Source organism: Vitis riparia, chromosome 5 (assembly GCF_004353265.1).
Source record: "Vitis riparia cultivar Riparia Gloire de Montpellier isolate 1030 chromosome 5, EGFV_Vit.rip_1.0, whole genome shotgun sequence".
Classification (NCBI taxonomy): domain Eukaryota; kingdom Viridiplantae; phylum Streptophyta; class Magnoliopsida; order Vitales; family Vitaceae; genus Vitis; species Vitis riparia.
In genome coordinates, this window is record NC_048435.1 from 2,323,336 (window position 1) to 2,350,882 (window position 27,547).

The 27,547-nt window shown below is 36.3% G+C and overlaps 6 protein-coding genes and 1 pseudogene across 9 annotated transcripts; 1 reads left to right on the forward strand and 6 right to left on the reverse strand.

The window, feature by feature from the left end:
• The first annotated feature begins 6,773 nt into the window (after nucleotides 1-6,773).
• LOC117914138 lies at nucleotides 6,774-7,634 on the forward strand. The gene is made up of 2 exons (XM_034829350.1): nucleotides 6,774-7,042; nucleotides 7,134-7,634. The coding sequence occupies exons 1-2, from the start codon at nucleotides 6,952-6,954 to the stop codon at nucleotides 7,253-7,255; spliced, it is 213 nt and encodes a 70-aa protein (XP_034685241.1). The 5' UTR covers nucleotides 6,774-6,951; the 3' UTR covers nucleotides 7,256-7,634.
• A 176-nt stretch (nucleotides 7,635-7,810) lies between these two features.
• LOC117914137 (agamous-like MADS-box protein AGL80) lies at nucleotides 7,811-8,615 on the reverse strand. Its single transcript, XM_034829348.1, has one exon. It carries the CDS (start codon nucleotides 8,597-8,599, stop codon nucleotides 7,892-7,894), a length of 708 nt encoding a protein of 235 aa, XP_034685239.1. The 5' UTR covers nucleotides 8,600-8,615; the 3' UTR covers nucleotides 7,811-7,891.
• A 2,456-nt stretch (nucleotides 8,616-11,071) lies between these two features.
• LOC117914451 (agamous-like MADS-box protein AGL80) lies at nucleotides 11,072-11,701 on the reverse strand. Its single transcript, XM_034829800.1, has one exon. The coding sequence runs from the start codon at nucleotides 11,699-11,701 to the stop codon at nucleotides 11,072-11,074; it is 630 nt and encodes a 209-aa protein (XP_034685691.1).
• A 1,397-nt stretch (nucleotides 11,702-13,098) lies between these two features.
• Nucleotides 13,099-13,947, reverse strand: LOC117913792 (agamous-like MADS-box protein AGL80). The gene has a single exon (XM_034828832.1). The coding sequence runs from the start codon at nucleotides 13,898-13,900 to the stop codon at nucleotides 13,199-13,201; it is 702 nt and encodes a 233-aa protein (XP_034684723.1). The 5' UTR covers nucleotides 13,901-13,947; the 3' UTR covers nucleotides 13,099-13,198.
• A 1,990-nt stretch (nucleotides 13,948-15,937) lies between these two features.
• Nucleotides 15,938-16,645, reverse strand: LOC117914452 (agamous-like MADS-box protein AGL80). Its single transcript, XM_034829801.1, has one exon. It carries the CDS (start codon nucleotides 16,643-16,645, stop codon nucleotides 15,938-15,940), a length of 708 nt encoding a protein of 235 aa, XP_034685692.1.
• A 1,809-nt stretch (nucleotides 16,646-18,454) lies between these two features.
• Nucleotides 18,455-19,166, reverse strand: LOC117914455 (annotated as a pseudogene).
• A 2,075-nt stretch (nucleotides 19,167-21,241) lies between these two features.
• On the reverse strand, nucleotides 21,242-26,573 carry LOC117915337 (chromatin structure-remodeling complex protein BSH). 4 transcript variants are annotated; one of them, XM_034830886.1, is made up of 10 exons: nucleotides 26,483-26,573; nucleotides 26,312-26,400; nucleotides 25,810-25,904; nucleotides 24,697-24,768; nucleotides 24,548-24,595; nucleotides 24,350-24,433; nucleotides 22,571-22,609; nucleotides 22,352-22,434; nucleotides 22,142-22,204; nucleotides 21,242-21,649 (listed from the first exon to the last, which is right to left on the reverse strand). In XM_034830886.1, exons 1-10 carry the CDS (start codon nucleotides 26,530-26,532, stop codon nucleotides 21,541-21,543), a joined length of 732 nt encoding a protein of 243 aa, XP_034686777.1. In that variant the 5' UTR covers nucleotides 26,533-26,573; the 3' UTR covers nucleotides 21,242-21,540. The 4 variants fall into 4 exon arrangements, with proteins under 4 accessions (XP_034686777.1, XP_034686776.1, XP_034686778.1 ...); XM_034830885.1 differs by having other exon boundaries at nucleotides 21,242-21,702; XM_034830887.1 differs by lacking the exons at nucleotides 26,312-26,400; nucleotides 26,483-26,573 and adding an exon at nucleotides 26,059-26,200 and having other exon boundaries at nucleotides 21,242-21,702.
• Nucleotides 26,574-27,547: the final 974 nt, after the last annotated feature.

Consider the following 27,547-nt stretch of genomic DNA (forward strand, 5'->3'; position numbering starts at 1 on the left):
TATCATGCAGATGTTTGCTTGGCATTTTGATTGAAAAATGTAGTTGTCATGCAGATGTATCACGATAGTCAAAGATTTTGACTATTACAAAGAGTGAAGAAGGTTTTGCCCATGCCATCTTAGCAATAGTGGCTCAGCTTGGTGTTTATGTTTAACTTGCCTGTTTAGATCATACGGCTTGGTCTAAGGCTCTGATCCAAACTCACACTAAACCACCTTAGGTTGAGTCAGTGTGAAACAAACCTCTCTTGAGAATCAGTAAAGGAAGACAACCAATGGATTAATAATGTGAGCTTTGCTTATGGAGGATCACCTAATTAACTAGGCAGTTTGGATTACTATGGATTGACGGGTGTTAGATAGCATTCCCTACAACATTGCCTTGGTACCCCTGACCACTCTAATCGACCTAAAGCTATCAGGCTTTAAAGTTATTAGATTCTTATTCTAATAAAATAGCAATAAGAGTACTGATACAAATAATACCATTACACGAAGAAAACATAAATTAATGACTAAAGAAACATACTAAAGGCAAAGAGACTTAGAGAGATATCATGATTGGTTAAAGTACAAGGTGTGCATGCCAAATTCTGGTTCCATTTAGGGTTTCCTTAGATGCCTAAAAGGTAGACAGCTTGAATGCACTCCCAGGATAAGAGGTGGGGATTTTCTTTGAAAACCATGGGCCTTATCAGCCAATGCCTTGAAGCAAAAGCTCATATAGAAAAGGGGAAAAAAATTGAAAAAAAAAAAAAAGACGGGAAGAAAAGAGAACATCACTCATAAAGCTCCTATCTTTATATCTCCATGGACCCTTCCATTTCTCTCTTTTCAAAGTGTACTCAAGTGTAAAGATATATATGATATGGATCTTTTCTCCATAAATCAAAGACAAATTGTAAGGAACTTGCTTCAGGCTGATGAGTTAGTCAAGGAATCTGAAGGAAGTGGTTGGGTACTATAAGCAACTTGCTAGCCGTTTGTCTTCAAATGATATTAGTATCTCCATATGTTAACAGTTTAACATGATACAGTGTCAAATTAAGCGGGTAATGCCTAACAACCTAAACAAGTATCATCGTCCAAGTTTTACTATCTTTATCTAGCTCCCATGCTCATGCGATCATCACAGCTAGCAGTATGCTAGATTAGCAAGCCATACTTTAATTACAAAACAATAAAAAAATGTAGTTATAGGCAGATGTTTGCTTAGCATTCTGATATTTGACAACCCAGTTAACTCGGCAATTAATTCAATGTATTGGTTTTATTTTTTATCTTCAAATAAGATTTGTAAGGGCACACCAAACTCATCAAATGCTAATGAAACAATGAAAGGGTTCATCATAATCAGGAGAATTAAGCAATCTAGTTTTCAAAGGGAAGTAAAGTGAAAGGAACCATGAGCAAGTTGGGTGATGAAGCACCAAAGGATACCGGTGTGGTCAAGTACAAAAGTAAAGGACAATAGCATTTGTGCCTTGTCCAAGTTTTACCACCATGGTATCCGAGCTGAACCAAGTCATTTCAGTCAATTTCGACCATCCATTTTAATGGAGCAGTCAAGAATCTTGGTGGGGTCAGCATCCTTTGGCTCCTGTGCCTATAAATTCAAGATTTCATGGCATGGACAGCAAAGAGAGTGCAGTCTTCTGTGAGCATACAAGAGAGAAAGAGAGCCATGGCAGGGAACAACAGGCAGAAGAAGTCATCTTTCTCCTTTATATTCAGCATTTTCAAGGCCTGCTGTTCACCTGGGGGGGACGACTCATGGGATGAAGCAGGCAATTATGGGAGAAGAATATGTCCTAGTGATGAAGACAGACACGGTTGGGTAGCTGAACCCGGCATTGACAGGAAAGCCTCAGACTTCATTAACAAATTCTATGCAACTCGGGTCTCTGACCCTCAAATTCGTGCAGTTTAAATGTGCTGCTCAGTGTCTCAAACTCTGTTGTATGCACCAGCTTATTCTTCTATTATTTGTGATCTTTTATTTTTTTTTCACCTTTTTCTCTCAGTGATTTACTTGATGTGTGCTCCTATATTTGTGAACTACAATAATGTAAAGAGAGTTTTTTGTTCAGTCCTCATCTCTCTTTCTTCTTTCCATTAGTTTTTTTTTTTTTCTCTTTTTCCACTTCTATCATAAATTTAGATATTTTTATTGTTGAATCTATATATATAATTCTTGGACTGAGTGTCAAGGTTCTTAACAAGTTTAAAGCAACAGTTGAAGGATAAATGTCATGTTCTTCCTTCCATGCCTGTCCTTCATGATTTGCAGTTAAAACTAATCAACATCCTTGAACATGATTATTAGTACAATATGGACTCTTGGATCATCTTGTAATAGATCCTTATTTTTGTCTAAAAAGAATCTAAACTGACTTATTTCACAATATATATACATATATACACATGTTGATGGTGATGAAGACAAAGAGGAAAAGCATGGCCGATCTCATATTTCAGCTGTGATTCATTTCATGGTTTGGCCAATTCACTAATTCAGCAGTATTGCTAGTGGGGGTACTGAGCAAACACCTGTTGGTTGAAATTGACAGCAACCACTGCCTCTGATCTGGGCATCTTTAAGGGGCTTTAGTTTCTTTCAAAACTATTCCAGTACACTTAACCCTGTTCTACATCATTCCTTTCAGTCATGTCTTCTGACCCCTTCCTCTCCTTGCTTTGGGCATTTTATTCCTTGTTCCTATTCTCAATCCCCAAAAGTACTTGGTTTTGTGCTCAAAAGAAGACAAAACAGGAGTCTAAATTTTTCTGTATACATGTATCATACCCTATTAAAGGAGACTTACAGCCGGTAATAGTACAGCAACAAAAACAATTAAGCTGCTAATATGAATTACATTAATGGCTCCCCCACGCTGTCTGTAGTGCCCCTGTTTTATCAAAATTACAGTGAATGTTTTCAATGGGCATATAACCAATCAACTCTGAAGTGAAGTGCTCCAATTGACTCTATATTGTAACCTCCAACCATGGGGTGTAGGAAGGACAATTGGACTGGAAGATTGCCTTAGGAACAACTTGAATATATTAACTTGGGTGATGCAGTGTAAGAGAGGGTTAACTACAAGGTTGTGCTTTGTCACTATCTACCTCTATGGGTGCATGAGATGAAATTGTTGGGCGGCTTTAGGGATTGGTAGTTGGTTAGAGATATAGAATTTAAACTGCACTACTATAGTGAGCTACACATGGAATGATGGAAATTTATTCTCCATGCATCTCAATGACTCTGACAGAGTGCTGGTGTGATCAATTTGAGAAGGTATATTGGCAAGTTTTCACAATTTCCTCACCACTTAGCAAGAAGACATAATGCCCAATGGTTTCAGGAGAACCATAGTGTAGTTCTTGCCTTTCCTTGAGCTACTTTTGGCAATTGACTGCCAGGTGAACTGTATTTAAACTTTCCATGCTCTACCCAATTTTGTTCTTCCATACTTGCTATAGCCTATAGAACATGTTGGTAAGCCTTTGCGCTTCATTTTTAATAGGTTTAGACATTGTGCTTATGAGGCACAATAATAACCACTGAAACTCTGGGAAGCAAGTGCTATGCCTGCTGTTTGTGGGCACAACCATGTTCTTTATATCGGTGAAGGAACCTAATGCTTATGGTGTCCAACTCATGGCTAGCCTGAATAAAGCATACACCATAAAGCAAGCCCCAACCCTAGGGGGAAAGGATTTTGTACTGAAGCAAGGGAGCCCAGATGCTAGTTTTATTAACTCAATGAGGATTCTATTTCTACACAGACCACCTCTGTCCTTTTCCGTTGGGTGAAACAATGAATATCACCAAGCCCAGCTAAACTAAAAGTAACCATCAATTGTGGTTGAGTTTCCTTTTTGCTTACCCACATGGAAATGGAAGGAGGACTATCTATGTTGTGTATTTGGGCTTCACCTTTTTAGATTAGAGATCCCTTTTGAGACCCTTTTTGGTGTCTCCACCATGTGCAGCCTTAAACGACTGGTCTTCAGCCCCCACCATCTTCCACTTTCTCATTCCCACTACTATCTGTTATGGACTAAGGATCTACTGGCAATTCTAACCCATAGGCCCCCACAGAAATCCCACCCACCCTCCCTCCCCCTTTTGAAATCTCACCACAACCCCACTGCTTAAATTTCCTTTTCACTCATTATGTTGCCAATAGCAGTCCGAAAAGACCCCAATCTCTTGAGACCCTTTCAAAGTAAAGAAGAGGCAGATAGTCCACACCACCCCTTTCCTTTTTCCCACACTGTGTGGTATTTTCATATTAAATATTTCTCTAGCTTTAAGTGAAAATATCTCCCTTACAATATTCTCTCTGCCTCTGATTTTAACTTTGGCCTTTCTTTCTAGATTTAAAATATTAATACATCTCTGAAGAAAGAGGATTGGCAGATCACAGAACACAACACCCCATGTATATGCAAAATGCCACCGCCCCTAACACTCTTGTCTTGAGGACCATGTAAAATGCCGTTGAATTTTCTGATTAGAATTTGGTCAAACTCAGACCATTGAAAAAACTCTTCCCCCAATGGAAGCCAAGTCTTGGATTCACCCAAACTTGGTAATTGATTATCATTAATTCCTTGGGTTGGCTGCCCAATGAAAGATTCTGCTTTTTGGGTAAAACAAGTACTGATCATTGGTTGAGGTTTTCCTTAAATCGTCCATGTAAAAGGAGAATCACGTTGAGGAATGTATTGTTCATTGATTTGGGTTAGTGCCGACCTAAAAGAGGCTTCATATAATCTAGTCAAGAGCTATGTTTCATTATGCCTTTTGAAAAAAAAGAACCTCCCATCCCAACCAACCAACCTTTTGGTATTTTATACCTCCGCCTATGATTCTTTCCTTCTAATGTACCCCTTCAATGATTTTTACATCTTTATATTCTTTTTCAGACTTGTTCTCTTTCTCTCTCTCTCTTTTTTTTCTTCTAATTGTTTAGTTGTCTATCTTGATATTGTGCTTCTCTAATCTATAGTATTCTCGTGATATAGAGATATTAAATGAGCAAAAGGCCTTTTTGAGAGGGACCCTAGAAATATCAAGATTGCATATCACTTATTATTAATTTGCAGATTTGTTGAGAGATTTAATCATGTATACTTTTCAGTGGAATTAGAGCTTGTTTTATCAAACACTTGAGCAAAAAAACAGGGGACCCAGTTCCAATCTGCTCATGTAGAAAAATACTAAGGCCCAACTTCAAATTTAATCCCACTTCAGTTGATCATATCTTAATTTGGAGTCTGGACTTCATCATCTACTCCTATATAATTGAACCCAAGAGCAAACCCTTAAGAAAAAGAAAGGAAAAGAAAATGTGTTTGGGGACCAGTTCCTTCACTTTAAGAGACAATGGGTGTGGGGGCAGCTAAATACTCCAAAACTGTTGAATAATTGGATACCCTAAGCCCTTTTTCCTTTTCTGAGTTGCTTTGGGTACTTGGCCGTAGTACCTATTTCCGTTGGACTTTCCATCAGCAGTGATGAGTGATGGGTCCTTCTCACTCCATCAATAATATCCTTGTTACTGAATTCTGCCTTCAATTATATAGTTGAGGATATCTAAATTGATTCTAACAACAAAGATGGCTGTCTTTCTAACTTCTTCATTACCATCTTGGCTCTTGACAGCAGATGGTGGATGGGGATTGATATAGATGATAGATAGTGAAAGCAAATGTTATGCATCATGATCAATTTCAAAAACCCAAAATGGATAATCTCCCCACCCACATGTGAAAAGGGATCCCATCTATCATCTTCTTCATCATTATAAAATTTCATTATATGTCCATTTCATACTGATGGACTGTTAGGTTTTCAGCATGTGATAAGGAATAAACAAGGTAGACATTAGAAGAGGAACAAATGATTTGAAAATATGGGATACTCAATCATAGGTCAATAGACTTTGCTTTGGAGTTAAGCCATAATTACTCACAAATTACCATGAAAGTTGGGACCATATATTCAAGGAACTTAAAGCCATTCCTTGCTGTAATGGCAATATGGCCATGCTTGATGCCCACTTTACAATAAATCACACACAAGATGCAAAGAAGATAGTCATATCAAGCCATATGATAAATATCCAGAGCACCATATATAGAGTTTTTGTTGAATTATTACATAATGTCGGTAATCTTTCTCTAGTTCTCTTCCTCAATAATATTATAACATAGAACATGCTGACCCCACAGGGTTTGGGGTGTCTTTAGTCGGTTTTTGCATTAAAACATGTCTGGAATCACATGTGCCATGCCTGATAGAGAATGGGTCCTGTCAAAAATGTCAATGGATCCACTACTGAGGACTTAAATTTGAGGAGGAAATAATTAAAGGGGGCAAAAAAAAAAAAAAAAGGAAGCCTAGAAATTAACAGAGATTGTTTGATGATGGGGTATAATGAAGGGGATGAGATGTGGTATCCACAATCCAGAATGCAGATGGGAGATATCAGCATCAGTAATGAATGGAGATATGGTCCAGAAGAAAAAGGGTAAACTTCAACTTATTTGAGAGAGAAGTGAGTGGGGGAGGAAGGAGAAGAGAAGGGCTATCCACCCCTTGAATCTTGGGAGGGCCTATCTTTTCAATACGTCACATTCAAAAAGTAAAGGTTTCACGTGTTGGGAGTCTGTTTGGGAGCGTGCACCATGTGCTAGTTGCAGTCGGCGAACCTAAAGAGATAAGAAGAGGAGTGATATCCCTCAAACCCCATCTCACGGATCTTGCCGCCCCTGCAACCCACATGTACCTCTCTCTCTCTCCTTCTCTCTCTCCCCCATCTCTGGTCCTCTCTCTCTTTTACCTATTTAAATCTATATATCCACACGCACCAACATCGTGAGGAGCCAGAGTTCAGACCTTTGAAAGACTTGGGGAAGGAAATCATAACGAAAACAATGGCTTCTTGGGTTAAAACCATCACATCTCCATTCAGAAAAGCTTGCACTTTCTTCAATCAGCAACCCAGGGATAAGAAATCCCAGAAAGGTACTTTTCAACATATCATCACCCTCATCACAGTTCACAACTACTTGTAATATTTCGAGTCTCATATATATGTGTTTGGTAATATTTGCAGTGCATGAAAATCCTGGGTCGGATCTTCATGAGGAAGTGATGGCGTGTGCTTACGAGGATGTTCAGGTGATGTGGTCAATTCTGGACAAGTCCAAGACCAGAGCCTGCAACATTACATCTTGATTTGCATATTCCTTTTCTATATAAGGATGGATTTGGCAGTAAGATTACTCTGTAGATATGTACGTGGGTGGTGATCTTGCAGTATTAGCTAAACTGAAAAAAAAACCCACAAAAATGCAAAGAATCTAGTAGAAAGGAAGGCAAAAATTCAATTGAAGTGAATGCCACTTTCCTTTTGGTTAGGGTGGCAGTTTATGCTTGTAATTTTAAGTCAAGCTGTTGTTTTACAGGGAATCCCCGTGATTAATGAAGATCATGGCGAGATTTAATGCAAAATTTAGATTTTTTTTCTATTACCATCTCCCTCTTGAATTTAGTGTTTCTTAAATAACTAAATTTATAGCAATCCTGCACCCCTTAAGCCTTCTTGGAGATTTAACATTTTTGGTCCCTTCTCATAAATTTTTCTGTTTTCTGGATTAGAATGTGGGAACTTGGTTTGATAATTCAAAGACTGGAGTACTTGAATTGGGAGGATGATGGCTGATAAGTTGATAACCATATGCATTAAGATTCAAAATCTGATAGGAAACAAATCAGAGAAACCCAAAAATGAAATTACTGATATGCCTAGGAATTTATTCATATGTGGTACGTGTCCGGACAAAAATACTTGGAAGGCAGATTGCCAAATCCTCAAGGGAAGAATGGGGCGCCCCAGAAACTGGGGTCCTCATAATTATCATGAGGAACGGGAAGCATCATGTCTTGGCCTTCTGTGTGGGCCACAGTGACCACACCGTCTCGAGGCTGTGGAGCTGTGTCCATTAGGATCTGATTTTCCAGTGACTCAAGTGCCACCTCTAGAGGTGTCTTTTGGGCAACCGGAACAGCAGTCAGAGCGACAGCACCACCTGGTTGGGGTGCCGGATGGTGGGAGTACTCCATCTTGTGGCTGATTGGCTTCAGCTGATCATCGATGTACCACATCAAATCGCTAAGCTCTTTGATGTTTAAGTCCTGCAACCCCCTACCCCCAGCCAAGCACTGGTACATGAGGTTGTCCATCTCCATTCTCCTGTTCTTCTTCTGTTGTTTCACCACTTGTTCCTTGGCTTTTGCCACCCTCTGGCGGATGTAGTTTTCTTGGTTTAACCTCTTCTTGGTCTGGTCGTTCTCTGGCCTACACTCGAACTCCCCAATCACCCGTACCACCTCCATCGGAGATGGCCAAACCTCTGGCTGCGGATCATACGGACTGTAGACGATGGCGCAGGCCTCAACCCCACATAGGATACTCAGTTCCTTCGCCTTCTTCATCAGACCCTTTACTCTTTTCTTGTACGTTGTCCTCCTAGTTGTGTCATTCATTATCCATTGAAGCTGGACCTTCTTCCTTGCCATATCCTAATGTTTGCTTGGATCTGTGACTAATAATATCAAAACTACTTCTTGCTTTCCTACTGATTTATGTGTCATTTTATAGGCACAAAAGCGCCTCTACGATGGGGTGTAACCCTTTGAATGGACAATAAATGGCTAATCCTTGGAAAATTTGGTTTTAGGTATTTCTATTACTGTCCATGTGATCACTAGTTGGATTATTTAATCCTTAATTTATATAGAATGTGTTTTCTGGATATAATTGAATCTAATATTATTATTATTTTTTTTTCAAAATTTGCTTCCTTCCTATTTATTGTGATCAATTACAAATTAAGTAATACCACATCACTTATGATAAATTAAGTAATACAATATGACATGACTTATTCTTCCTTAAATTTTATTTTCAAATAGTAAAAAACAAATTGACACAATTTATTTTTCCTTAAATTTTATTTTGGAATAGTAAAAAATAAGTTGACACAACCTATTTTTCCTTAAATTTTATTTTCAAATAATAAAAAACAAGTTGATGTCATAGGAATGTATGCAAACATATGCATATATGCGTGTGTACATGCTTCTTTTAAGATTTAATCGTTTGACGTATATGACCTATTTTCCTTCATTGAATTGTTTATGTCTTTTGGTTATACTCAATGATAGGTTTTAAGATTTAATCTTCTTTTTTTTTTTTAATCTAATTGAATTTAACATTAAATTTATTTTTTGGATCTATTTTCTTCAGAAAATTGGTAACTCGATGTAGATAACCAAAATGAGGAAGCAGTAAACTATAAATATCCATTAGATGGTCCCAACTTTAATGTCAAAGATTTGACAATCTTGTTAATCATTATCCCATAAAATGTATACTGGGGAATAAAAATATTATATTATTGTATGTCCAAAATGATTAAACAACATTAGTAAGACCCGTAGAATGATCATATTCCTTAAACCTCGTTGGGTCAAGGCTTTTGCAAAAGAATTTGTAATCATCGTGTCTATATCAATGTCTTTAATAAACACTTTTCAGAATTGGACTTTGTCTCTAACCACATGATACTTCAACTTAATATGTTTTGACTTACTAGAGCACTTGTTATTTTTAGAGAAGAAAACAGCCACAAAGTTATCACAATTTTGAGGCTTGAAATAAAGTTTCGTAACCAAATAGCTTGTGACATTGCTTGATGGTGTGCTATTAGTTTAACTTCCATCAGGGAAGAAGCAGTTATGGTTTGTTTAATGCTTTTCCATGATATAGCGCCAACAACTAGTGAAAAAATATATCCAAATGTTGATTTTAGAGAATCAACACACCCCATAAAATCTAATTCAAAATAGCTAACAATCTCTAGCTGATCATCACATTTGTAGGTAAGAATATAATCTTTTGGACAAGTCCAAGACTAGAGCCTGCAACATTACTTCTTGATTTGCATATTCCTTTTCCATATGAGGATGGATGAAGTAGTAAGATTACTTTGTAATTATGTGCGTGGGTGGTGAACTTGAAGTATTAGCCAAATTGCAAAAAAAAAAAAAAAAAAGAAGAAAAGAACAAAGAATCAACTAGAAAGGAAGGTAAAAATTTAATAGAAATGAATGCCACTTTCCTTTTTATTAGGGTGGCAGTTTATGCTTGTTTCAAGTCAAGTTGTTGTTTTAAAGGGAATCCCGTGATTAATGAGAATCATGGTGAGATTTTAATGTAAGATTTAGATTTTTTTTTTTCTATTTTCTATTACTATCTCCCTCTTAAATGTTGTGTTTCTTAAATAACTAAATTTATTGTGACATCACATGGGAAAGTTCTTGGTGGTATAAGTACGAATTTCTATTTTACTTTGTTGACACGTTTTAAATCCATAAGAGCTTTTTTAGGCTCAGAGTGAACAATATCTTCACAATTGAGAGCGGATCATTAGAAGTGGTATTAGAGTCAATCCTTAACCTTGGTGTGATTGGCCCCGTATGAGATATTTATTTATTTGACCCCGCAATCCTGCAAAAGACACAACAAGAACGTTGTATTTGCATTGGGAGGTTGGATGAGGAAAGTTCCTAATATTATATAAGTATGAATTTCTTTTAATCATGTTGATACATTTTAAAGTCATGATGATCCTTTGAGCCCAAAGCCTTTTTTTGAAGATTTAACCTTTTTGGTTTTCTCATGAATTTTTCTGTTTTCTCTGTTAGAACGTGGGAACTTAGTTTGATGATTCAATAAACAAAAGTTGAATTGGCATGATGATGCTCCAAAAGTTGATAAGTTGATAAGCGTATTCATTTAGATTCAAAATTTTGATAGGAAACAGTACAGCCTACAGAGACACTCAAAAGAGTAGGGAGGCAGACTGCGAAAACAGTACAGACCCGCTAGAATTTATTCATGTGGTATGTGTCCAGACCAAAAAAAACTTGGGAGGCAGACTGCCAAATCCTCAAGCGAAGAAGGGAGACCCCCAGAAACTGGGGTCCTCATAATGACCGAAAGGACCAGGATGCATCATATCTTGGCCTCCTGGGTACGCCACAGTGACCAGACTGTCTGGAGGCCTGGGAGCTATGTCCCAGAGTCTTTTGGGCCACGGGAACTGCAGCTGGAGCAGCAGCACAGCCTGGTTGGAGTAACCGATGATGGAAGTACTCCATCTTGTGGCCGACTGCCTTCAACCGATCATCAATGGACCACATCAAATCCCTAAAATCTCTGATGTTCATGTCCTGAAACCCATTCCCCCCAGCCAGCCACTGGTACATGAGGTTTTTCATCTCCATTCTCCTGTTCTTCTTCTGCTGTTTCACCAGCTGGTCCTTAGCTTTTGCCCCCCTCTGCCTGGTATAGTTTTCTTGGTTCAACCCCTTCTTGGTCTGGTCACTCTCTGGCCTGCTCTTGAACTCTCCAACCACCCTAACAGCCTCCATTGGAGATGGCCAAACCTCTGGCTGCGGATCATACGGACTGTAGACGATGGTGCACGCCTCAACCCCACATAGGATACTCAGTTCCTTCACCTTCTTTATCAGACCCGTCCCTCTTTTCTTATACGTTGTCCTCCTGGCTGTGTCATTCATTATCCATTGGAGTTTGAACTTCTTCCTCGCCATATCCTGATGTTTGCTTGGATCTGTGACTGACAGTATTAAAATTTCTCTGCTTTCCCACTGATTTTAAGTGCCTTTTTATAGGCACAAAAGCACGTCTACGAGGGGGTGCAACCTTTTGAATGGACAGTAAATGGCTAATCCTTCCAAATGTTGGTTTTGGGTATTTCTATACCTATCTTTATCATCATTAGTTGGATTATTTATGTTTTAAGATTTAATCCTTTCTGTAGAATGTGTTTTTCAGATATAATTAAATCTAATGTTAAATTTCATTTTTTTCCAAATTAGGTAATACAAACTATTTTCATGTGTTCGATTGTTTATGTTTCTAGTTACACTCGGGTTTTAAGGTTTAATACTTTATATAGATTGTGTATTTTTTGGATCTAATTGAATTTAACATTAAATTTATTTTTTCCAAATTTTGTTTCTATCATGGTTGCTATTTTAAATTGACACGACTTATTTTTCCTAAATTTTATTTTTGAATTATAGAAAACAAGTGCGAGTTGCAGTAGAAAGACCTAAAGAGATAAGAAGAGGAGTGATGTCCCTCAAACCTCATCTCACGGATCTAGCTTGCCGCCCCTGCAACCCACATGCACCTCTCCAGCTCTCTCTCCTTCTCTCTCCCCCATCTCTAGGCCTCTCTCTCTTTTACCTATTTAATCTATATATATATACACACATGAACATCTCAAAGAGCCAGAGTTCAGACCTTTGAAAGACTTGGAAAGGAAATCATAACGAAAACAATGGCTTCTTAGGTTAAAACCATCACATCTCCATTAGAAAAGCTTGCACTTTCAACTACCTGTGTGTTTGGTAATATTTGCAGGCCATGAAAATCGTGGATTGGATCTCCATGGGGAAGAGATGGCGTGTGCTTACGAGGATGTTCAAGTGTATCAAATTATAGCAACAATTTCATAAATTTTATACCAATTATTATATTCCATCAAATATTCAAACCTTATATTATAAAAATATAATTTTTGAAGCAAATTGCATGGGTTTCAAATACAAAGTGAAATGGAAAGGAAGGTTAAGAGCACAACTTCCATAACTTGATTCTTTTAATATTTCTTTTTCAAAAATTTACTTCTTATTTATTATGCTCAAAGCAACAGTGAGAGCACAACTAGGATACCCTGATTTCTTATGATCATTAGTTAGATTATTTATGTTTGTTGGTAACATGTTTTAAGATGTAATCCTTTATGTAGATTGTGTTTTTTGGATCCTATTGAATCTAATGTTTTTGTTTTTATTTTTTTGTCAAAATTTGCTTCCTATTTATTGTAATCCATTTCAAATTGAGTAATAGGAGATCATTTGTGATAAATTAGGTAATACAACATGACATGACATATTCTCCTTAGATTTTATGAGTCATGACACGACATGACTCATAAACAAACTACGGACAAGCTAGGCATTTATTCTTATGTGGTATGTGTCCGAACAAAAATGCTCGGGAGGCAGATTGCCAAATCCTCAAGGGAAGAAGGGAGGCCCCCAGAAACTAGGGTCCTCGTAATGATCATAAAGACCAGGAAGCATCATGTCTTGGCCTCCTGGGTAGGCCACAGAGAACAGACTGTCTCGAGGCATTGGAGCTGTGTCCAATAGGATTTGATTCTCGAGTGACTCAAGCGCCACCTCCAGATGTGTGTTTTGGGCGACGGGAACAGCAACCGGAGCAGCAGTAGCACCAGGTTGGGGTGCCGGATGATGAAAGAACTCCATCTGGTGGTTGATAGCCTTTAACCGATTATCAATGGACCATGTCAAATCGCTTAGCTCTTTGATGTTCAAGTGCTGCAACCCCTGCACCCCAGCCAGGCACTGGTCCATAAGGTTTTGCATCTCCATTCTCATGTTCTTCTTCTGTTGTTTCACCACTTGTTCCTTGGCCTTTGCCACCCTCTCCCGGGTGTAGATTTCTTGGTCTAACCTCTTCTTAGTCTGGTCGGGCCTGCACTTGAACTCCCCAATCACCCGTACAGCCTCCATTGGAGAGGCCCAAACCTCTGGCTGCGGATCATACGGACTGTAGACGATGGCGCACGCCTCAACCCCACATAGGGTACTCAGTTCCATCACCTTCTTCATCAGACTCTTCACTCTTTTCTTATAAGTTGTCCTCCTGGCTGTGTCATTCATTATCCATTGGAGCTTGACCTTCTTCCTCGCCATTGCCTGATGTTTGCTTGGATCTGTGACTAAGAATATCAAAATTTCTGGCTTTCCCACTGATTTATGTATCTTTTTATACACACAAAAGCGTCTCTACGAGGGGGTGCAACCCTTTGAATGGACAAAAAAAAGGGTAATCCTTGGAAATTTTGGTTTTGGGTATTTCTATAACTGTCTATATTATCATTATCGTTATATCGTTTATGTTTTTAGGTTACACTTGTTTATGTTTCTAGGTTACACTAACCGAGAGATTTTAAGATTTAATCCCTCGTGTAGATTGTGTTTTCTGGATCTCATCAATTCTATTGTTATTTTTTTTTTTTTAAATTTGCTTCCTATTTATTATGGTCAATTCCAAATTGAATAATACTACATCACTTGTGATAAATTATGTAATACAACATGACATGACCTATTTTTCCTCATATTTTATTTTTGGAACAGTAAAAGAACAAATTGATATAGCCTTTTTTTAAAAAAAAAAATTCATTTTCAAATAGTAAAATATGAGTTGACACGATTTATTCTTCTTAAATTTTATTTTCAAATAGTAAACAACAAATTAACTTGATCTAATTTTTCTTAAATTTAATTTAGTCTATATGTGTGTACACGCCTTTCTTTTTTTTTTATTTATTTAATTTAACTCTTTATGTAGAGATTGTGTTTTACGTGCACAATCCATTTTAATTAGTTACGATGTTCATATTTTTGGGTTAGACTCAGTGATAAGTTTTAAGATTTATTGCTTTACATAGATTATGTTTTTTTTTTTATCTAATTGAATCTAACATTAAGTTTGTTTTTTTCCAAAATTTGCTTATTTATCATAGTCAATTCCAAATTGAGTAACACAACATCATTTGTGATATATTAGGTAATACAACATCACGTAACCTATTTTTCCTTGAATTTTATTTTCTAACAATAAAAAAACAAGTTGACATGACCTATTATTTCCTAAATTTTATTTTCAAATAGTAAAAAATAAGCTAACACGACCTATTTTTCCTTAAATTTTACTTTCGAATGGTATAAAACAAATTGACACAACCTATGTTATTCAAACTTTATATCATAAAAATATAATGTTTAAAGCAAATAGCATGGGTTGGATAGAAAGTGAAACGCAAAGGAAGGTTGCTAGTTGCGGTTGGCAAACCTAAAGAGATAAGGAGAGCAGTGATGTCCCTCAAACGGTCAAACCTCATTTCACGGATCTTGCTGCCCCTGCAACCCACATGCGCCTCTCTCCTTTTCAACTATTCAATCTATATATAAGTGTATATCTGCAGGGCAGGAAAATCGTGGGTTGGATATCCATGGGGAAGTGATGGCCGTATGCTTACGAAGATGTTCAGGGTGATGTGGTCGATTCTGGAAAAGTCCAAGACCAGAGCCTTCAACATTACTTCTTGATTTGCATATTCCTTTTCCATATGAGGATGGATGAGGCAATAAGATTAGTCTGTAATTATGTACGTGGGTGGTGATCTTGCAGTTTTAGCTTAACTGAAAAAATAATAATAATAATAATTGAATTGAATGCCTCTTTCCTTTGATTAGGGTGGCAGTTTATGCTTGTAATTTCAAGTCAAGCTGTTGTTTTAAAGGGAATATCCCCGTGATTAATGCGGATCATGACCAGATTTTAATGCAGGATTTAGATTTATTTTCTATGACTATCACCCTCCTAAATTTGTGTTTCTTAAATAACTAAACTTATAGCAATCGGACACCCTTTAGCCTGTTTGGAGATTTAACATTTTTGGTCCCTTCTCATGAATTTTTCTGTTTTCTCAATTAATAGAATGTGGGAAATTGGTTTGATGATTCAAAAACAGAAGTTGAGTTGGAAGGATGATGCTCCAAAAGTTGATAAGTTGATAAGCGTATTCATTAAGATTCAAAATTTTGATAGGAAACAGTACAGACTACAGAGACACTCAAAAGAGAAACTACAGATCCGCTACAATTTATTCATATGTGGTCTGTGTCTGCACAAAAAAACTTGGGATGCAGACTGCCAAGTCCTCAAGTGAAGAAGGGAGGGCCCCAGAAACTGGGGTCCTCATAATGACCGTAAGGACCAGGATGCATCATATCTTGGCCTCTTGGGTACCCCACAGTGACCAAACTGTCCGTAGGCCTGGGAGCTACGTCCATTAGCATTTCATTCTCAAGTAACTCAAGAGCCACCTCTAGAGGTGTCTTTTGGGCCACGGGAACTGCAGCCTGAGCAGCAGCACCGCCTGGTTGGGGTGCCTGATGATGGAAGTACTCCATCTTGTGGCCCACTGCCTTCAACCGATCATCAATGAACCACATCAAATCGCTAGAATCTTTGATGCTCATATCCTGCAACCCCTTCTCCCCAGCCTGGCACTGGTACATGAGGTTTTCCATCTCTATTCTCCTGTTCTTCTTCTGCTGTTTTTCCAGCTGGTCCTTAGCTTTGACCACCCTCTGCCTCATATAGTTTTCTTGGTTTAACCTCTTCTTGGTCTGGTCGTTCTCTGGCCTGCACTTGAACTCCCAAATCATCCGTACTGTCTCCATTGGAGGCGGCCAAACTTCCGGCTGCGGATCATAGGGACTGTGGACGATGGCGCACGCCTCAATCCCACATAGGATACTCAGTTCCTTCACCTTCTTCATCAGACCCTTCATTCTTTTCTTATAAGTCGTCCTCCTCGCTGTGTCATTCATTATCCATTGGAGCTGGACCTTCTTCCTCGCCATATCCTGATGTTTGCTTGGAACTGTGACTAATAGTATCAAAATTTCTGTGCTTTCTCACTGATTTATGTGTCTTTCTATAGACTCAAAAGCGCGTCTACGAAGGGGTGCAACCCCTCGAATGGATAATAAATAGGTAATCCTTGAAAATTTTGGTTTTGGGTATTTCTATAAATGACTATGTGATAATTACTTGGATTATTTATGTTTTTGGGTTACACTAGGTTTCAAGATTTAATTCCATATGTAGAATGTCTTTTCTTGATCCAATTGAATCTAATGTTAATTTTTTTTCCCAAAGTTCGCTTCCTATGTATCATGATTAATTCTAAATGGAGTAATATGACATCACTTGTGATGAAATACTATTTTTCATTAAATTTAAAAATGAGTAGACGTGCCTATTCTCCATAACTTTTATTTTTAAATAGTAAAAAAACAAGTTGACATGACCTATTTTTCTTAAATTGTAATTTTGAATACTAAAAAACAAATTGATAGATTTGTTTTCCTTAAATTTTATTTTTAAATAATAAAAAACAAATCGACACGACATATTTTTCCTTAAGTATTTTCGAAATGGTAAAAAACAAATTGATGTCATAATAGCTTATGCAAACATATGTATATATGCATGTGTGCTTTTAACATTTAATCCTTTACATAGAAATTGTGTTTCATGTACATGAACTATTTTCATTAGTTGTATTGTTTATGTTTCTAGGTGACAATCAATGACCGATTTTAAGATTTAATCTTTATGTAGATTGTATTTTATGGACTTAATTAAATTTAACACTAAATTTGTTTTGTCCAAAATTTGCTTCCCATTTATTAAGTTCAATTCCAAATTAAGTATTACGATATCATTTGTGATAAATTGGGTAATGCAACATGACACAACCTTTTTTTTCTCATATTTGATTTTTAAATAGTAAAAAACCAAGTTGGCATCACTTATTTTTTTTTTTTTAAATTTTATTTTGGAATAGTTAAAAAACAAGTTGACACGGTCTTTTTTCCTTAAATTTTATTTTTGAATAATAAAAATCAAATTGATGTCATAGTAACCCATATAAATAAGGGCGCACCTAGACCTTTTGTTTTTTAAATCTCATATATAGTAGCAGTTTCACAATTTTTATATCAATTATTATCTTATATCAAATATTCAAACTTTATATTATAACAATATAATGTTTGAAGCAACTAGCATGGGTTTCCACAGAAAGTGAAATACAAAGGAAGGGTGAGAGCACAACTTGGATACCATGACTCCCTTAACAAAATATTTTCAATAAAACCCCATAAATATTTTTGCTCATTAGAATGAGGTGAGATGGCAAATTTTCCTCATGAATGTACTTGTATGAGATCTAGGAGAAGTTAAATGTATGATCACAAAATCAATCATAAAATTGGCTAGAATGCAGTAGAGATTTGAATAAGGCTAATAAGGTAGTGGGGTGAGAAAAGGGTAAGTATGAATGGGATATAAGCATTTATAGCAATCATGCACCCTTAAGCCCTTTTTGGAGATCTAACATTTTTGGCCCCTTCTCATGACTTTTTCTGTTTTGTGGATTAGAATGTGGGAACTTGGTTTGATGATTCAAAAACAAAAGTTGAGTTGGGAGGATGATGCTGACAAGTTGATAAGTTGATTAGCGTATTCATTAAGATTCAAAATTTTGATAGGAAACAGTACAGACTACAGAGACACTCAAAAGAGAAACTACAGATCCGCTACAATTTAGTCATATGTGGTCTGTGTCCAGACAAAAAATCTTAGAGACGCAGACTGCCAAATCCTCAAGTGAAGAAGGGATGCCCCCAGAAACTTGGGTCCTCGTAATGACCGTAAGGACCAGGAAGCATCATATCTTGGCCTCCTGGGTACCCCACAGTGACCAGACTGTCCATAGGCCTGGGAGTTACGTCCATTAGCATTTCATTCTCAAGTGACTCAAGAGCCACCTCTAGAGGTGTCTTCTGGGCCACGGGAACTGCAGCCGGAGCAGCAGCACCGCCTGGTTGGGGTGCCGGATGATGGAAGTACTCCATCTTCTGGCCCACTGCCTTCAACCGATCATCAATGGACCACATCAAATCGCTAGAATCTTTTATGTTCAAGTCCTGCAACCCCTTGCCCCCAGCCTGGCACTGGTACATGAGGTTTTCCATCTCCGTTCTCCTATTTTTCTTCTGCTGTTTCACCAGCTGGTCCTTAGCTTTTGCCACCCTCTGCCTGATATAGTTTTCTTGGTTGAACCTCTTCTTGGTCTGGTCGTTTTCCGGCCTGCACTTGAACTCCCCAATCACCCGTACCGCCTCCATTGGAGAGGGCCAAACCTCCGGCTGCGGATCATACGGACTGTAGACAACAGCGCAGGCCTCAATCCCACATAGGATGGATACTCAGTTCCTTCACCTTCTTCATCAGACCCTTCACCCTTTTCTTATAAGTCGTCCTCCTGGCTGTGTCATCCATTATCCACTGGAGCTGGACCTTCTTCCTCGCCATATCCTGATGTTTGCCTGGATGGGTACCGGTGACTAATAGTATTAAAATTTCTGTGCTTTCCCACTGATTTATGTGTGTCGTTTTATAGACACAAAAGCGCCACTCCGAGGGGAGGGGGTATAACCCTTCGAATGGACAGTAAATGGCTAATACTCGGAAATTTTGGTTTTGGGTAATGCCTATGTGTTACACTCGTTTAAGATTTAATCCTTCATGTAGAATTTGTTTTTGAATCTAATGTTAAATATGTTTTTTATTATTATTATGGTCAATTTCAAATTAAGTGATACGACTTCACTTGTGATCAATTAGATAAAACAATATTACACAATCGGTTTTTCTTTAAATTTTATTTTTGAACGATACAAGACAAGTTGACTAGACAAGTTTTTCCCTAAATTTTATTTTTAAATAGCACAACTTGTTTTTCCTTTAATTTTAATTTCGAATAACAAAAAACAAGTTGGCATAACCTTTATTTTCTTAAATTTTATTTTGTATGATAAAAAAAAAAAATCGATATAATAATGACCTCTGCAAAAATACGTGTATTTATACATATACATGTGTATGTACAAATTATTTTTTTATGGTATTCCAAATTGAGGAATACAACATCGCTTATGACAAATATTAACAAAATATTTCCAATAAAACCTCGTACATATTTTTGCTTATTAGAATTGGGTGAGATGGCAAATTTTCCTCATGCATGTATGGTATGAGACCTAGGGAAGTTAAATGTATGATCACAAAATCAATCTTAAAATTGATAAGAATGCAGTAAAGATTTGAATAAGGTTAATAAGGCAAGAGGTGAATAAAAAAAGGTGAAGTGTGAACGGGGCATAGCATTTATAGCAATAATATTCACAACAAACATGTGCTTATATGCTGGAAGAAAAAAAAGTCACACATTAACAAAATCAAGATTAGAGATGGTGTATAAGTAACATATTATTAGAGTAGGATTTGTTTTTTTTTTCAATTCTTATTTTCGTAAGGTATATTTGGTTGAAAGGGTTAAAATAAATTTAAATTTTGAAAAATGTCCTCCATTCTTCGTTCTGCGGGGAAATGATCCACTTAAGACATTTTTACCATTCTTTAATCCTTTTAAAAACACCATTTCTCTTTTATTTCTTACCCATTTTCATCTCATTTTTATTACCTCCTTTTTGTTCAAATTTTATAACGAAGATCAATGGATTGAAGATTAAAGTCTTACTCATGCAAAAAAAAAAGAAAAAAAAGGAGAGAAGTTTTCTCATATTTCTTTTGTCTCTAAGATTTTTCTCATCTTCCTTTTTTTTCTTTGATTTTAATTAGGATTTGTTGTGGTTTCTTATGAACTTCGATAATATTGAAGATGATATTGAATAAAAAAAATTGTTAGTGGTTAAATCTCTATATTTTAGTTGGTATTATTGTAATTATTTTGAAATATATTAATCTTTAGTAAGTTTTTTAATAAAAATCTTAAATCACACCCAATTGATTAAGTAATCAAGACTTTAACATTAATACCTCATGATTTCTTAAATAAAATTTAACTATATTTACAGTTGGATGAATATTTTGACTAAAAACACAACCTTAATCAATTTCTTTGTAAATAAAAACAAAACTCAACCCCAATTAAGTTTGTATTAAATGAAACTTAACTATGATACAGTTCACATAATCATTTTGATTAAAAACTTAATCTGAATTAAGTTCTTTATAAATAAACCAAACTATTGTATATCATGTAAACTTTTTCTTAATTGGGATTAAGTTTATGAATCAATAGTATATTGAATGAGAAAAAAAATAAAAATAAAAATAAAGTGATCCATCATGTGTTTCTCTCAACTCTTTTTCTAATTATTATTATTATTTTTTAATAGTTGGAATATGGTGAGAACATGATTTATGAGAGAAAGGAATTACTAGGACATCATGAGATGAGGGAAGATCTTCCTAAAACATCATCAATTAAAAGAGAGAAAGTGAGACAAGATGGTGCCCACTTGTTTTTTCCCAAATCTGACAAAGGAAGAGTACACATCCACCTGTCCTGGCGATTGCTAAGATTCAATAGGCATTTTTTATATTGATGAAATGTAGGACAAAGGGGTTGGGGACCATGAACAAGTAAAATGAAATGGTCATCCACCTTGTTGCCAAACCTTTTTTACAAATTTCAAGAATGTACAAGAAAACACAAAGGGGCAATCACTCACCATTCTAACATGCTGGACCTTAGGATTGACAGGGTTCAATAGTCTAGTTTCTGAACTATATAATGTTAAAAGCTTTCTAAGTAAAATTACAACTCCTAATCCACAAATATATTGCTCAAATATCTACTCACACACCCTAATTGTATAACTTAGTCAATTCTCCGAGCATTCCTGTCTTCTCTTGCTTCAAGGACATCCACTTCCTCGTTTGACAGAATATCAACAATGGGTTCATATACATCCCATTCTCTTCTTTTCCTGATGCATTTGACGGCAAATAAAGATGAGATGCAACCAACAATAACTCTTGCCTGTAGGAAAATTTCCAATAATGTGCTTTTTACATACAACTCTTGAAACTGAATAGACTTTGGGTCATAGAATTGCAAGAGGTTGGATTCCAACTGAATCAGAATCTAATTGTAAAAGTATTTTCAGAATTTAAACTAGAAATAGTATTTAAAATGTTGCAGGTGTTGAACCCATTGAAGCACACTGTAGTGCTTAGCCTATTGGGTACTTTTTATTCTAAAGGTCGGGCTAATTCAACCATAAATATAAATTGAACACCAGCCCTTGACCCCTCCAAATGATGAGGCAACCAGCTAAACTTGGTCTATGAGGCCAACATAAATGCAAGTATGATTTTTAATTACAAAAATGCCATGACAAATATAATTAATGAATTTCCCAGGTTCCATCAGCTAAGAAGTTTCTGATGGAAACTTAGAAGTGAATGAAGAGTCTCACCGAATGATGCTTGACTTGTTACCAAACAACTTCATCAAATCCAATGCAGTCCCACTTGCTTTGCTGAGAGAGAGAGAGAGAGAGACAGAGACAGAGACAGAGACAGAGACAGAGACAGAATTGAGGTCATGCATCAGATGGTCAAACACTCTTCCATCTTAAAATGAGATATAAGAAACAGCAAAGAAACAAGAACTGGTAAAAACAAACCTAGCTGGGATATGTTCTGCTCCTCTGCGGCCCTTCTTACTTATTCTGGTTTCTCTTGCTGAAGTTACACTTTGAATTGCAATCTAGAACATGAAAAACTATGAAGAAACAGTAAGGAAACCAGAATAACTGTTTCACGTTATGCCCAAAAAGTATGTAAGATACAATGATTTCATAGCACAGCATGTCTATATCTCAAACAACCAATAAAATCTTAACCTCGTATAGCTGTTCTCTGATTGCAACAGCAATTGCAGGCTGCCAAAAACAAAATCAACTTGAATTTAGGTATTAGGATGTACCAAAAATTTCCAAAGTAAATACAAACAAAATTTGACACGGAGAGGGAGAGTGTGCAAATGAAGATGCCAGTAAGGCCACTCCAACTCCTAATACTTAAGACAAGCTTATATTTAGGCTTACCTATTATGTTCTTGATACACATAAGATCATCAGAACACAACAACTTTGAATCAGACCTAAAACCCTGGTTAATAATGGGTTTGAAGGAATAGGATGCCAGGCTGTCTGGAACAGGAGGGGCTTCTTTGTTTGGGAGATGAGTTTGATAGGTCCTTGTTGCAACTTTTTAATGCAATGCCCATTCACAGCGATGTAGAAGATAGATTGGGGTGGAAGGCATGTCTGAAGGGCTTGTTCTCAGTTGTTCCTACCACAAGATTTTTGGTTTCCAGTACTATCTTTACTTTTTTCCAGCAAGGAGAATTGGGATCCTACAGTGTCATTTAAAGTTAGCTTCTGTGCATGGGAGGGCAACATGGATCCTAATGGTTGATCAGATTATAAGATGCTGCTAGAATATGAATAGTAAATGTTGTTTGTGAAAAGTGCAAATAAAGTGAAGAGGCTATAAACCATATCCTCAGTAGCTGTGGTTGGTCTTTTAATTTGTGGTTGCTGGTCCTTCCTGATTCAGGGTGTCTTTGAATCTTCCATGAATAGTTGGATATGTTTTATCGGGTCAGCATGCCTCAAGGAAGACCTAAGGAAGTTTGGAAAATGGCTCCATCTCGTTTGTTTTAGACAATAAGGAGAGAAAGGAATATGAGATGTTCCAATGGTTTGGACCATTCAATATTAGCTGTAAATGGATTCTTTAATTCTCTATGATGGACATAAATATCTATCTCCTTTATATATATTGTAGATTGGTCAAGGACATGTTAAACTAGCCAACTAATGTTTTTCATTTTGTTTTTTTGGGCTGGTTTGTGTTGTATACATCCTATGTATTTGGGTTGTGCCCCCGTTTGTTAGGGGTTCTTTATAAATATACATTACCTCTTATTTGCCTATCAAAAAGAAAAAAGTTAATTTACAATTTGTTGGTTTCATATTGCAGGTAATTTTTTAATGATATCATGGTGTATCTATATAACATAAGAGTTTTCACCATGGATGTCCATGGAGGAGAAGACAAAAAAAAATGGAATTTATTATCATTATTTTAAAGAGAGAGAAAGAGAGAGAGAGAGAAGAAAAAAATAAAGAAAGTAATGCCCTCTCTGGGTAAAGATCTGAATTCAGTTTGATTATAAATTTGACAATTTACTCTCCCCAAGAAAAGGTTGTATTTAACCAAAAAACTTAAGGCATAGAAGCTGAAGACGAACAAGACCAAATGTTAAACAGAAATTCACAAGAACCAGAATAGGAAATCCACAGAGCTCACATTACTTCAACCAAAGTTCTACATGACTGCATGCAAGATTAAATCTCATAATTTGGTTTCCCAGAAAAGTTAAACATTTTTACTAAAACAAATAAATAATAATAATAGGAACTTGAACAAGAAATTTCAGATGCTAAAGATGTCAAAATCTCAGATTTCTCAATCTTCCAAGTACCGGTAAAATAAGAAAGCAAGAAATCCCATAACAAAAAGACACAGACATATGAAAAACTAAAAGAATGGTTCTGCTATAGTTAGTTGGGTTTAAGAAAAGAAATGTGCCATAGTAAGTTGTGCTCCCTTACTCCAACTTCAGGGTCCTCAACCCCCAAATCTTTGCAGAAAGTTCTTGCAAACTCTTCAGGATCACTCTCAAGGTTGTTCAAATCCTGAAATCCATGAGCCATTGCAGAATATGTAACAGGTAAAAATATCATATGCATGCTATTGAACATGATGTCTATTTGCAATGGTATGATGCAACAACTATTTCCAACTCTTACCCACAAAAACTGATCCTTTATGAGAGTATGATTTACACGAAGGTCAAGCTGGAGTGTTAATGAAGACAAAAAGAGTTCCATATGTTAATAACCAAACATTCAAGTAGCTAAGAAATTCATAACTGCAACATGTTGCAAGGAAGAAAAACCTTGATTGGAACAATCTTCTCGCCAGTTTGCATATCTTGCCCTTCAAATGATCGAAATTCTGCAAGCTGTGACTGATAGAAGACCAAGAAAAAGCACGTAAGATGACTGTAAAATTGGATTTTAATTGAAACTGGATCGAATCCCAAAAGTGAATAAACTTTAATTCAATGATCTTTCTCAGTGTGAATGACCATATGCAAAAAAGTGATGCAATAGCCTTGGTCTACCCTACCTAGACAAGCAATTTCCCCTTTGGACGCTCAAGTCCCACAGGAAGAAAAAATAAGTAAGCAATGAGATCCACAAGAACATCGTGTGTCCCCCTTTAGGATGCAAAATAGGATGGATGAGTAACATAGCATTGTTCCAGCACCTGGATTTGGCATATTTGGGTAAATCAAGATTCTCTATACATAGGGCTTGGCATGTGGAGATTCAGCTTGTTTGCCATTTAACTTAGTAATATATAAGTACTACGATTTTGAAGGTTTCTAAATTCATTAATTTAAGCCGTAATTCAAATTTAGAAAATAATTTTCTTATTGTAACTGGAAAAATAATTTTCTAGTTCTATTCACAAATGCTTGTTCTTTCCACTTAATTGATGAGAGATTACATAGATTTTTCGATCAGGTGAAACTCTTGGATGGCCATTTATTGCTATTTACTCTCAGCAGTTCTTCAGCACAGATACAAAATTGAATACCAATCACTGTAGTCCAATACAGTAAACTCACAAACCTGTACCTGTACAGACATGTTTATTGTGTCTTGATTGTTCAAGGAACCATAGACGCTGTTGAAGTGAAGGAACATCAACAAGGTGTTCTAGTGCATTACATCCAAGACTATCATTTGATAATACCATGTGAATGACTAGAATCATGTGAAGTACATGAATACCCCATTAAATTTTGAATAAGTACATAGATTTTATCTCAAAGACACTTTTGTTGCCCACTTTTCCAAAGCCACACCATGATTAGTGGACATGGAAGCAGATTGAAAGGAGAGAAAAAAAAAAAAAAACATGTTACAAATTTATGGTGTTTGATATAATATAGCAATGTCTAGTAAAGCAACCCAAAGCATTGGCTGATCATTTCACTTACTTGAATGGATTGAGCAATTTGTGTTATGAATGCTGGAGGAAGCTTCAAATCTTTTACTGTCCTTTTTGCAAACACCACCACCTCTGAGTCAGGGTCTACAACATTCAGAAACAGAGTCATGATAAGAAAGTAATCGCAAAGAAACTTTGAAGGACATCACCAAGTGCCAAATTCCCAATTTCATTTTTAAACCAATAGCAAATAACAGTACTAATAATACGAGGAGAGACTGTAGCAAAATCACATTACAAATTGAAGTTTCCATGACTTAATTCTTGTTGACAGGGACGATCACACAAACTTTGAGAATGGAAAAAAGGGTTTCAATTGATATAATTGAAGGATTAAAACACAGAAATATTATGGGTATGGGGTTTCTGGAAATTAAACAAAAGTAGAGAGTAAAGGGGTGGGCATGTGGGGAAAGGCGATAGATTAAAGAAGAAGAAGAAGAAGTAGAAGAAGAAACGAAGAAAAAACCTAGAAAAGAAAGAAGAAATACCAGAAGGGTTCCAAGTAAAGGCATCTTTGAAGCGGTGGCCGTCGATCTCAATGTCCAAACGAATCGGAACTAAATTATCTGCAGTAGGCCTGTTATTTTCACAGCCCAAATCAATTCCCACTCAAATTTTCTTGGATTTTTGAAAATTAAAATCACAAAAACACAACTTACATTCTGAACTTGACAGGGTTTTTGGAAGATGTTGAGGGCAGGGGCTTCATCCTGGGTTTTGGGTCGTTGGCAAACTCTCCTCCAAACTATACTACAGGTCTACCTTCTCCATTCTAAGAAATCCTCTTTAGAGAATTTTTTTGGGCTTCAATGTTTGGGCCGAATTCGGGCTCAAAAATCAGTCCACCTTAAACGGATCAAATTGGCTTGGATTGGGCTCATATATGCAAATGGGTTGGATTTTGGCCCAAAGCTCCCCATTAGAAGCCTACCCATCAAATCTACTAAAACTAGAAAAATATTATTCTAAATCATGAAGCAGATGTCATCATCAAAGTAAAGGTAAACACGGTTCAATAATTCAGGACATTAATACAAGCAAAGTTAATGGTAGTACAATAATTTAGGGCATTCAAAGGACACGTGTCTCTAACAGGGCCCACAATCATTATAGCTCATTAATTATGAATTGACATTTTTGGTCATTACCATGATGAAATTCCCTCCACAACATTTTCCATCTACTCCCCCTCATGATAAAAGGACGACCACTCATTGTTCAAAATTATTTATTTTGTAAGTGAAACAAATGACACCCTTTAATGACGTTATAATTTCATAGGTAATAGAAGATTCAAAAAATGACATTATTCCCTCTCAGCCTCTAAAGAATCATAGGAGGATGCAATGTTGTTCATGTAAATGAAAACCCACACTTCTATCTGTTGATTCTTTCTGATTGATCATCAGAGAGTGATCAGTCTAATTGGTCCACTCTTTTTCTCAACCATCTTCTTGCAAGTTAGGCATAGGGTGAATCGAATGCGATAATGTTTATTATATTCTTGAGTAACTTAATTCTTTCTAAGGAATCAAATCAGTGTGAGTAAATTTATTTTAATTTTTTTTATTTAATTAATATCAATCAATATAATTAAATTAAACTTATTGATAATAAATACATTTTAATTATATCAATTAATATTAATAAGATATTTTTAATTAAATAAAAAAAATTAAATATTTTGACTTGAGTCAACAAACAAACAAACAAACACCAAATGT